Here is a 12,852-nt window from a genome sequence, read left to right as displayed (position 1 = left end):
AAAAGCAAAATAATTCATCAAAGTTTTACTTGGAAATGTCTTCCAACAGAGGTGGCTCGAGCATCTTCTCCTATAGTTAGCAATCTCTCTCTCTCTCTCTCTCTCTCTCTCTCTCTCTCTCTCTCTCTCTCTCTCACACACACACACACACACACACACACACACACACACACAATGTTCAGAAATATTTCTATCATTTTCTTACATTTTTTAGGGGAGGGGAATTGAAAAAATCTGAATTTACATACTACTTGAGATTAAAAAAATGTTTCTGTTTAATCTCAATTACCTTTTCATTTTCAGTTGTTAATTTCTTGTTATCTTCAAACAACATCGTTCTCTCTCGTTCATACTTGTCTTTTAGAGTTCCCACAGCTTCTTCCATCTCACTGTGCCTAGAATTGAAATAAGATCCCATAAATGCCATTCCAAAGATTGCTAACACCTTTTTTTCTACTTTACTTTTGGATTTCAGATACTTTTTGAACAATAAAAAAAAGCTTTCAAAACACAACGGTATAGAGTACTTACTTCTCTCTTTTTGCCTTATCCAGTTTATCTTTTAATACCATGATTTCTTTTTGAAGGGCAAGCTGATGGCTTTCTATATCATGTGCCTCCTTTTTCACATTTTTTACTTCCAAGACATGGGAAGCTTCTCGCCTGACCAATTCTTCTTCATAAAATGAAATTTTATTCTGAAGCTCTGAGTTCTCCTTAGCTAGCTCCTTCTGATGCTCCTGCATGGCCATTCCTGCACCACGTCCTCCCTGCTTTACCTGCAAAAGAGCAAAAATTGTTTCTAAAAAGGGGAGGATGTAAAAGTTTATCTCTCTAATATCAAAAGTAAATATTTGATTGAACCAAGAGACAAATCAGGATGCTTCAAACATATTGGTTAGCTCTTGGAAGCAACAAGAAATTGGAATTCCCAGAGTTCTAAGCCATAAGAATGATGGATATTCTGTAAAAGGACCTGCTGTTTACTTTTTCCAAGGTGAGAAAACTCTATGAAAACAATTTCTACCGTGAGGCTGGAAGCATATCACCTAATCCAATATTTTTAATGGAATGTCTAATATCTGCAACTGACTATAAATGAAATGTATATGATGCCAATTTGGTCTTAGATGTTTCAATATGAATATAAAATTAATAATAATTGTATTGAGCTTCCTGAAAGCTAAATTCTAGAACAAAGTTTGCAACTGTAAAATGGAATATATTAAACACACACTTCTTGTTCTTCCCAAATAAAGTAAGCCTCAAGATGGTTTAATCATTCATAACATAGTCACCTTTAGTGTTTCCAGTTCATTTTCCAGCTGTTTAGCTGCTTTTTCACTACATTCTCTAAGTTTCCGCTCTTTTGATACTTCTGCTACTGCATCATCAAGTTGTCCTTCTAGCTATAAAAAGAAAAATAAGCATAATTATAGAAACAACTTGAGCTTAGCCATTATTAATTCTACAACATCAAGAGGAACTAGCTATTGTATAAAATCCTTGAATTACTAAAAAATAAGCTAAAGCCCATTTTAAAAACAGCAAGACATACAGGAAAAGGAAAATAGAGTGTAAAAACAGGTCACTATAAGGATACACTGAGATATCCTCATAATTTATTTCTGAAACTTAAAGAAAAATGTTTTCTGATACTTTATTTTCATTGTATTGGTTTCTACCATATTTTAATGTTTCACTGAATCTAGATTAGATTATTTTTACAGCAAATGTACACTCCAAGTAAGAAGCAGATTCTATTATGTTTTAAAAATAAGCTTGATATGTAGAAAATATCAGAATAAAGAATGGAAAAAATACAGTATTGTTATGATGAGATAAATTTTTTAACAAAAGTGCCTTATTATAGAGATGTGAGTATAATAACTTTACTACGTAGCAGTAGCAGTTAAAATCCATGCTCCTCAAACACCCTGATGAACTACCTCTTTCCTTGCTTTTTCCAATTTACGCATTTCTTGTCTCATAGAGTCTGTTTTCTGCATGATCACTTCCACTTCTTCCTCTTTGTCACGAAGTTGTCGAGTGAGTTTTTGCTTGTAAGAACGCAAGTCTGCCATCCTCTCATTCAGTTCTGAGAACTCCTGCATTGCTAGTTTTCTTTGTTGCTGAGCATCCTTTAATTCTTTCGACTGTATCTTTAATCTTTCAGATGCCTCAAGAAGTTGCTGGTGAAAGGAACAGCCCAAATCAAGTTTAAAGCTATACTGAGTTTTAAGATACATTTGGTTAATGTCAAATAGTACTTAGCAAACTGTACAGAAGCATGCTACAATTATACCCTGGCAACTTTGGGGCAATGGCTTTGCGTCTCCCTCCTATCCTCAGTGTATTAAGAATATTTAAATATAATATTAATATTGGCTTTTTATTATATCACCAGCTTGATATACACAATACACTATACATTTATTTTTAATTTCTCTCTATTATTCCTCTTTTCTTACTTTTTAAAATCTATTTCTCTTTCTTCTCCTATCTTTTACTCATCTCATTTACACACTGTACCTAGCATTATATGATTAATTCTTTCTCTCTTCCTTATCTTTCCTCCATTCTCACATCTTCCATTGTTCTATTTCCTTCTCTCTTCTTTTCTCCTCCATCTTCAAAGAAAAAATATATATAGATTTTTTAAAAAATATTCTTCTGTAGTTGCTGCTTTTGCTCTCCACTTGCATTTTGCAGATCCTTTCCTTCCCAGAAGCAGAAAAAGAATATAATTTGAAATATTCTGCTGCAATTCGTGGCAAAAGAAGCCAGGGGATAAGAAATAAGTAAAATCTTTACACTTGGTGATCATCTATTCTTTAGAGATTGCACAGGAAAAGCAGTTTCTCACTGGAATTAAAGACAGGGAATACCTTAACATAGTTATGTATATAGTTTTTTACTTAGATGCTTGGCCTCTAATGAGCCATTGTCCATTGTTCTTCCGGGTCCTGGCACATCGGCCAGCTGGTCTTCATATGTGCGGGAGTGCCGGAAACCGGAAGAGCAGGCACCCGGTGTGCATGCATGAGCCAGGAAGGTGATCTTCCAGTTTCTACCACGTGCATGCACACCAGCCAGCTGATCTTCTCATGGGCATGCACACCAGAAGCCGGAAGATTATCTTCCTGGTGTGTGCATGCACACGGGACGGCTGCTCTTCCAGTTTCTGAGATGCATGTGCACGGCACTCAGTGCCAAAAAGGTTCGCCAGCGCTGCTCTAACCCAAGGATAGGCAACCTTTTGTAATTCTGAGCAACAAGTGTGATTCCGTGATTGCATCTGTGCAGGTTTTTTAACTTGGTTAAGGAAAGGTTCCATGTCCAGCCTATAACCCTGCAATTCTCAAATGGTTTCCCACCCAAACACTACAATTAGTGGTGTGTCAAATATTTTGAGCCCAAAACATCCTATTCCGAAACTCATACATCCCATTTCAAAATTGAAACAGGCTGCTTTACCTCACAAAAAGCATTTAGACACTGTTCTGGTATTAGCAGAAATGTTCTGAGCTTGAAGTGACAGAGTTATGATTAGGCCAGAATGAAAATTTTAAATTCAAAACATTTTGTACACCACTATATAATTATGTAGAATACGTTTTCCTTATGCAAAAATATATACAGGATATAATTCAGTTTAATCCACAATTGAAATGTTACTCTCAATTGGCTTTGATGTATGGAGGAAAGCAGTAGAGGAAATAAGAGAAAGTTAATGAAATGTGGCATTGCTTGTTCATGGGTAAGAAACTAGATTTATGGCTATGACATTACAGCGTAGAATGTCTTGTTGGCAATTGCAGGTTGCCGTGTTTTAGTGACAAATTTCTTCTGGCTTTTTTTTGTTTCGTTTATTAAAAAAACACTTAAATAAACCTTGCATCTCTCTCCAATAGTTGGGGAATTATTAAGTAAATATAATGGAGCAGCGAAAGAAGTCTGGATTAGTAAAGTCTAGATCCTGATTATTGTCTACTCATCCATGAAGATTGCGGATTTATGTAATCCTAAAAAAATACTGCATGTCTATATTATAGAATTCCTATTATGCTGAAATATATTATTCCCATGCTCTGGAGAAAAAGTGTGCGATATGACAAGTAATATATTTTATTAATAACCAGTCTTAAACTATGTTGTGCAGCTGGCCAACCCAGCTGTTTTATACCTCTATTTCCTAGACTTCAGTGAAGCATTTTCTACAATAAATACCTTATGGAGATCTTCCTTCTCCTGCCTTAGTATCCTGCATTGCTTTTCAAGGCCTTTTAACTTGTGGGTGGAATCTTCATGTTCCTGTCGCAAGGTCACTGCATCTTCAAACTGCCGTTCTAACCTATTTGAATCTATGAACAGGGAAGTTTCTTTTCACAGAGGATAGAGAAACATTTTTCTCCATTAAGATGAACAATTCTTCCCTGCTGCAATATACACAGGCAAAAATCACATTTTATCACTGTTTGAATTCTCATTGAACTAATGAGAATTCTCACTGAATATTTTCCACAAGGAAGAGGAAGGAAATAATCACAGGCCAATGTGCGGTGCAGACATTACAGGAAGAAACAGGAAATTAAGTTAAGCAATGAAGGCCCCCACCCTTCAGTCATCTCTAGCTTAAATTAATCTTCCTGCCATCAGGATCTCTTTAATTGAAAGATTCTTTATATTTAAGCTTTTAAGCTAACAAGAACTGGGAACCTCTACAAATAAAAATACGAAAGAAGGGGAGGGAAAATAAGACATAAAATCTTCCCTTTGGCTTTCTATCATAATTCCACCATGGAAAACTGGTGGGGGAAGGAGGGAATCTTTCTGAACAACCAATACTTTAGGAATTTTAAAAATATGTTGTGCGAACTTTTGTAAATATGGCTACTGTTGGGGGGGGGGGGGAGGGAAAAACATAGCCGATTACAAAGCATGGGTTTATCAAAACGTTGTCTGGCATCCCTTCTACTTCATCATTCTAAACCATTCTTCTTACTGCTACTTCTAATGAATTACTGGGCATCAGTTACATCTCGTTTTTATTTTAATGAGGGCTTACATTTAATCCTCAGTAGCAAATAAAGATACTACTTAAGGTTGGCACTATGTTTACAGCATTCCAGGTTGTTGTTTTTTTCATTTTTTTTTTTAATCTGGGAAAAAATACCATATTTTTTTGAGTATAAGACGCACCTTTTTCCCTCAAAAAAGAGGCTGAAAATCTGGGTGCATCTTATACACTGAACACAGCATTTTTTTGCCTCTCGAAGCCCCGACCCCTTCACCAAAATTGCCTTGCATACCCTTATGGAGGCTTTAAGAGAGCTCCTGGGGGCTGGGGAGGGCAGAAATGAGCAGAAATGGGCCATTTTTTGTTCAATTTTACCCCCCCCCCAGCCCCGGGGAGCACTCCATAAGCTTCCTAAAGGCTATCCATGCCCTTTTTTAAGAAAAAGTTTTTCCGTTTTTGCAAAAAAAGGGATCGATTTTGGGAGGTTTGCAAGAGTGCAAAAACGTTTTTTTATTTGCCTCTTCAAAACCTTGGTGAGTCTTATACTCCAGTGCATCTTATACTCCAAAAAATACGGTAGGCAGGCCAAGGAATCTGGCAGGGCAAATAAATAAGATTTGTAGATGATTTGTTATCCACGGATGCTCTGTTATGGTTCTCAGATTTATAATATGGTAAATAGCTTGAACAGAAAGAAAAAGTTCAATATACATACATGTACACACAAACAGACACAAGTGTCTATATGTTATGCATGTTGTAGAATTGTTCTTTATTTATCTGCAAGTAACTATGTTGAAAAAAAAATCAGTTATGATCCTTACATTCAAATGATTACTTTCTAAATTTTGGAGGAGGATTAACAAGAGAATTTTAATCAAAACTCAAAACTGCAATTTTCACTAGAAGTGATGCATATTTTTTTAAAAGCATTTTACAAACCAAAAAAAGAATTAATTAAAGTAAGTATTCTCTGACTATTGATTTTGATACATGGACAGACTGACTTTCTCCAATGGTTTACGGCAAGCATGTCCAATCTTTTGGCTTGACTAGCCACATTAAAGAGTAATTGTCTTGGGATGCATACAATATATATATAATGTAGTTAATGTATATAAATAACAAATTGCCTTTATTTTGGAGGGTCTTATGGGCCACATTACTAATTAGGGCTGCATGCAGCCCCCAGACCATGGGTTAGACACACATAGTTTAAGGACTGATTTCTCTAAATTGCTTCATCTGCAACCCATCTATAATCTCATAACAATCACAAACCATGCCTAAATATGTCACATATAAAGATTACATAAAATGTATTGTTTTAATATATAATATGGACAACTATGGAGATTCTCGGTCATCCAGGTTATGGTTGTCCCAAAGGTGCTTTTTCAAAAGGCAACTGGACTTCTTTTGTTTTTGCTTGAAATCATTTCACTTCTCATCCAAGAAGCTTCTTCAAAATGTCTTCAAGCAAAAAAGCATCTTTGGGATATGATGCAGACCTTGTTCATTTTCTCACTTGGCCAAGATGCATAAGAGACAAGCTCTAGTTTTACAAACAATAAAAATTCTCAAGCAAATAACTAGGAGGTGGTCTAGTAGCAGATTCATTAACACACTGCATGTTAAAACCATAAGCTCTCTTCCTTCTAGGTAGCTCACATAAGCCATACAAAAGAGCCCCATCACCATCAAAATGACTGAGGTGCACCTTACAAAGTACATAGCACAAATTAAGGCTTTATTACTAGATTTAGTAACATACTCTAAAACTTACCTGCTATTTTATTTTTCAAACGTTCAATTTCTTCATTTAGCTTTTTTATTTCTTTATCCCTATTTGTGTTCATTGTCAAGCGAGTAGAACCATGAAGGGACTGAAGAGCCTGGGTGGACTCTTAAATTGAATGGAAAATATAATGATTAAAAATGATAAAATTATATTATTCCACCCGATAGACTCTAAGAAAGCCAATGAGAAGGTATACCTTGCAACTTCCTACTTAGTTCCAGCTTCTCCTGTTCCAGTCTTCGTATTCTCCTCTCATATGCCTCTATTTGCAAACTATTATCCAGGTCACGTTGGACATCCTCATCTTTGGTTATGCTACTGGACTGCATTACACTTCTAAGTGAACCTCGATCAGAAAAACAGCTGAGACCCAAAATAATCAGTGCACATATTAATTAGCATGTTTAATCAACCACAAACAGCAAATTTCCTGTTGAAAATTCAATAGAATCAGAAAAGTTAATATAATTTTAAATTATAGAAGTTATATAAATCACTTCTGAGCAAGCTGGCAATTAAGCAGCAATCTGTTTCTTCTCACTCCAACCCTACAAAGGAAAGCTTACTCGCAAGGAAATAGCAGCAATAACTTCTACACAAATGGGATTTATAGCAGAAGATTGATACCACTGCTCCCACATGCTCTTATCTCTTTCACTTTTTAAGGCAGGCAAAGGAAGTACAGGAGAAGATTGTCTTTCCATGTAGGAAGGTATAGTACTTTTTTTTCATAATAATCTCAGGTTTACACTGAGGAAACACTCAGGAAAACCTGGAGCATCTTTGAAAGATGGAACACAAAACACTGAATTCAGTCAGGCCAGTGATCTGATTCAAGTTCAGTTTGCTAACATTAAATACATTTATGAGAGGAGCTAGAAAATTATTTTCACCAGATTATATTTCTTTTTGCCTGCCAGATATTCCTTTAATATTGCAATCAATCAAGACTAGCATAAGCTTAAAAAAATCTATAACTAACTAAGCTTGTGGATAGCTAATCTATCATCCTTCCTGTAGGATACCTGTCTATGAAGCTCATTGAGTAGCTTTGTGATAATCATTAGTCCTTAAATGTTTGAGGACAGCATTTGATGTGGACACTCTGAATACACTGCAGTAACTTCATGAAGTACAAAAAAAGACCCAACACATAACAACTGATCTTGTACAAAAAAAAATCAATAAAGTATTCTTTATCAGTAATAAAGAATTTTAGCATAACTCAGAAATCTATATAATAGAAGTTGTAGTAGTAGTTTTATCTACTAGACTGGAGCTTACAGAAAATTGATTCTTTTTGTAGTTAGGAACCATTAAAGGGTCACTTTGGAATATGTGCCTGATATGAACCATCAAGCATTTATACCTGAGTTGCTTTATAGCAAGATGGGCAGCATATAAATTGAATAAATAAAATAATCAAAACCTATTATTTAGCTTTTTTGTCCCATCAAAATATAGAGATACATAATTAGAATAAACAGCAGTAAATCTGATGTGGGCAAAAAAGATGTGTGGTAAAGCACTGTCTTTTTACCGATCTAACATGCTATTATATAGTGGAATAAGCATTGTATTATATTCTATAATCTTAGAAACCAACTAGACAGGCTTGCAGCACATGAATTCCAAGCTTAAATAATACATATGTATATAAATATACTACCTCGCATTTACTCTGCAACATTGCCATTATAGAAAAGTGCCTCTTTTTCTTTCCCATATCATTCTGTAAAGCATTTGTACCTGACAGTGTTATATAAATTAATCATGTGAGCTTTCTAAACTGCAATTCATTTTTTTTTCAACCTACCTTTCTGTTGTGTAGGTAAAGCCAACAAAAGGTAAATGCAACCCAGAAAAGCCAGTATGAGAACCAGGTGGTATCATCTCCTGCACAAAACCAAATACAAGAAGAAAATGGAGATGAATCAAAAACATGGTGAGTTAATTCAAAACCGAGAATATAACATAATATAAATAGAAAAAGCATGGATTTAAAAAAAAATTTTTTAAGCCTTTCAACCTGCCTTTTAAGGTGCACTATCCTCACAAAAGCAGCTTAGGGGATCCTAACTTAAATCATACTTCCTACAAATATTTCGTTTATTTGCAAATCTAATCTGTATAACATCTTAATTTATTAATAGAGCATTACTTAAATTATAACCAGATCTGGTATCTCCTTATTGCATAGTATGTATTTGCATAGTTTTTTCAAATTATACAAAGACCATTGTGGGTGTTTTTAGCATTTGTCCACATGCTTGTGAAGTCCACTTCTTTTTGCACTGTGCTTACCTGCTTCTTATGGTAAAGCTATCCATGCATGATGGCAACTAGGGCTTTTTTGTTTATTAGCTGGCTTGTCACAAGTCCTGATGCTGATGTGAGCTCAGAGAAAATGACTGCCCCAAAGTCATCCAAAGCTCTTCCTTGATTAAGGAGTCCAGCATCTCAGCCAGTACTGAACCACCATGCTGGCTCTTTCCATTTATAGAAAAAAATATTTTTCAACATCCCTGTAAAGGGTTTTTCTAAATACCAACTTATTTTATTACTTTTCTCCCTTGATTTTTTAAAAAATTTACTCTGACTTAACCCAGTCCCAATCTGAAGCAAAGAATGAAATGTCCACACTAGGTGTGAAGTGAATGAATAAAATGTGTCGAGAAAGTGAAATGCAGTTTGACTGAGAAATTATGTATCTGAGAAATTAAGATTCTGGTATTTCATTTAGAAAGAAAATCCTTTACATCAATATTTTTTCCTAAATATCATTCAATCTGAATATTAATTTTAAGAATTGCATGAACTGAAGTATTACAGTTTATCTGAAACTTAATATTGTACAATATGTATATCCTTTCTCACCCTAGGCAAATACTTTTAGCCTTTTTTTAAAAAAAAAATTAATCTGACAATCTTCTTTATTAAACCCGATACAATTAAGAAGGTAATTTGGTTTTATTCATTCAGATAATGTATTTAAATATGAAACAAGTTAAATTCAAAATTGATCAGCAGAAAGCAGTAGAAATCTGTATCATATTTAGTATATTTTAGTGTGGATATCTCTTTAGTTTACTGGAGAAAATACACAGATATACAGAACTGCATAAAAATAATTAATATCGGTTCATACTACATGGAAAAGCCATCCAAGAGTTTTCCATTTCTGACCTCTTAAGTAAAAGGCAAAAGGTAGAATCTTAGAGTCACCTAAAGGCTCAGGTTTAACTGATTTTTTTTAATGAATTCAATGGTTTGTTTAAATGTTCTATATTGGGTTTTGACAAAGTACTATGTTCCAGACCCTTGGGGAATGCACTGAATCTTTCAAGGCCCAATCAAAAGAGAGAAAAAGATAAAGAACAAGTAAAAACAGGATGATGAAACCAACCAAAGACACATAAAACACATCACAAGGGGCTCCAGCCATTCTAGCCCAGAGCCTGGGAGATCATCTGCAGATGGTCTTATGGCCCATCCTTATGAACCAATTCCTACTTCAAAAAATATATTTCTGGACAATAATGACTATGGCTCCCAGGAGGGGAAAAAAATGGAACGTTCCCTGCCCAGAACATAAAAGTTTTAAATATCCCTGGTTACATGTAAATTTATGAATTGGTACTGTTTGGACTCTGAAGTCTAGTTATCAATATAGCAAATAAAAAATATTTTAATTTTAGTAATTTCATGCATGCTGCTTTTAGAAGCATTGGCATTCTGCAAAGCGGATGACCTAAGAAAGGTTTAAGATTAATTTACTACAGTAAGTTAAGGAAAATTTGAACTCTATTTCCAAATTATTATTGCAGAACACTCTTGATTTAGTATACTATTCAGGGTAAAAAATAATTAACATTATTTATGGCATAATGTCAGGTCATAAATGATATAATTTACACAAATCATCAGATTCAACAGACTTTTATCTTTTGGGGGGATGTCCAAAAGAAAAAATTCCCCATCATAGCTAAAGTCTGGTAAATCAAGTTTACTCTAGTAAATTTAATCAGACAAGCCATTTTTTTCACACTGTCTACATATGCAAATCAGAATAGAAGTAGAAACATTAAACATATTTCCAGGTCTGTCCAGTTCATATCAAAATAGCTAGAAGCAGAGATTTTAAACACTAAAACTCCTTCCAGAATGCCCCTGCAACATAAAAAAATGTCATGATTCAGCTCAGAAGCTAGAAAATCAGTGATGTAGAAAACAAACAATAACAACAAAAAGAAAATACAGTAATTACTCACAGGGTTTCTCAATATATCATCGTCTACATCAAAATTTGATGTATCTGAAGGACTGCTAACTTCTGGAATGTAAGGTGCCTCTAAATTTCGGATATTATCCCAATTGAGTCCTTCAAAAAATGCATGTGATTTGAAATCTTCTATTCCATTCTGCCCCAGACGACGTTCCCTGCTGCAGATAAGTCGTTGGATTAAGTCTTTTGCTTCTTCAGAAACTTCAGCAACATGAGATGGAAACTGGAACCTCTCCTGAAGAACAGGAAGGGAAATCTGAACTGAAGATATTCTTTTCTATGACAAAATATTTTTAATCTGTACATTCATACCAGTGGTGGGTTTCTGCCGGATCGCACCGGATTGCGCAATCCGGTTGGTCAATGAACCCGGAAGTAAGTTTCCTGCCCCGCCCCTGTCACGGGACGGCGCTTGCCTGCGCTCCACCAGCTCGGGCGGGACCGGAGAAGCTTCTCTTCTCAGAAATGTCTTCAGTGGAGTGGTGGCAGCCTGCGTCCCTTTCAGGAGCTCCACTGAGGAAACTTCTCCAGTCGTGCCCAAGCTGGTTTACGCTGCAGAGACGAAATGCCAGCCTTCGGGTTGCAAAGCCCACCTGCCTCCCCTTCGCGCCTCTTGCAGCTGCCAGCTGCTCAGGAAAGGCGGGAGGCTTCAGCTGGCCAACTTGTGTAAGACAAGACAGGCGAGCTGGTGGGTGCATGACTCTGCCCAGGACAACATAGAAGGTGCAGAATCAGCTCTGTCTGAAGGCGAGAAGGCTCGGAGCCACCACCACCCCTGCTTGCCCACCAGCCGACGCCTCCCGGGAGGTTTTGGCTGACGGGTGCGCGGGGGGAGGTCCAAGCTTTTTGCCTTCAGGCAGAGCTGATTCCGCGCCTTCTACGTTTTCTCCGGCAGAGTCACCTGCCCACCCGCCTGCCTGTCTTATCTTACACAAGTTGGCCGAAGTGGCTTCTCTCTCCTCCTCCTGCCAGCCGAAGGAAAAGCCCCGGGGAGACAGGCTCCGCACGCTGCTCTGCCGGGTTGCCGCAGCCGATGCCCGCGGAGCCTGTCTCCCCGGGGCTTTTCCTTCGGCTGGCAGGAGGAGGAGAGAGAAGCCACTTCGGCCACTCTCTTCCAGACGCCCAGCTGGGACTGAAAAGGCGCCCTTTTGGCCAAGAAGGGGTCAGCTGTGGATGTGGAACCGCGGGGTCTTTTCAAGTGCGTAAGCTGAGCAGAAGGAACATCCGTTCCTCAAACCCGGACAGCGCTCACTCCCACCTCCCCATTGTCCGAGTTGCAGCAAGTGAAGTGCCACGGGCGGCAGAAACAGAAATTTTCACCAACTGGAAGGTATGTGTGTGTGAGGGGGGGGGGAGAGAGTGAGAAAGAAAGAGTAAGAGAGAAAGGAAGGAAGGGAGAGAGAGAGAGAGAAAAAGAGAGACAAAGATAGAAAGAGAAAGAGAGAAAGAAAGAGAAAGAAGGAAAGAGAAAGAAAGAACATTGGAGAGAGAGACACAAGAAGGATGGAGGGAAGGAAGGGAGGGAGGGAGGAAATAAGTGGGGGAGAGAGACAAGAAAGAAAGAAGAAGGAAGGAAGAGAAAGGAAGGAAAGAAAGAAAGAGGGAGAGAGACACAAGAAGGGAAGGAAAGAAAGAAAGGAAGGAAGGAAGGAAGGAAGGAAGGAAGGAAGGAAGGAAAGAGGGAGAGAGAGACACAAGAAAGAAAGGAAGAAGGAAGGAAGGAAGGAAGAAAGAAAGAAAAAGAAA

General features: G+C 37.0%; 1 protein-coding gene across 1 annotated transcript in view; it reads right to left on the bottom strand.

The window, feature by feature from the left end:
- The window catches only part of CDC42BPB (CDC42 binding protein kinase beta), a 106,479-nt gene that overhangs the window by 49,355 nt on the left and 44,272 nt on the right, over positions 1-12,852 (bottom strand). The window contains exons 8-16 of the mRNA XM_081938095.1: positions 11,093-11,341; positions 8,638-8,717; positions 7,018-7,184; positions 6,807-6,926; positions 4,231-4,364; positions 1,950-2,192; positions 1,299-1,409; positions 532-779; positions 290-395 (exon numbers count right to left, since the gene is read on the bottom strand). Coding sequence (XP_081794221.1) covers positions 290-395; positions 532-779; positions 1,299-1,409; positions 1,950-2,192; positions 4,231-4,364; positions 6,807-6,926; positions 7,018-7,184; positions 8,638-8,717; positions 11,093-11,341 — 1,458 coding nt within the window. The remainder of the gene's footprint in view (positions 1-289; positions 396-531; positions 780-1,298; positions 1,410-1,949; positions 2,193-4,230; positions 4,365-6,806; positions 6,927-7,017; positions 7,185-8,637; positions 8,718-11,092; positions 11,342-12,852) is intronic.

The sequence above is a fragment of the Natrix helvetica genome, assembly GCF_964273705.1.
Source record: "Natrix helvetica genome assembly, chromosome: 1".
In the NCBI taxonomy this organism is placed as follows: domain Eukaryota; kingdom Metazoa; phylum Chordata; class Lepidosauria; order Squamata; family Natricidae; genus Natrix; species Natrix helvetica.
Note: the sequence above shows the minus strand (reverse complement) of the source record. Positions and strands in the feature narration are given on the sequence as shown.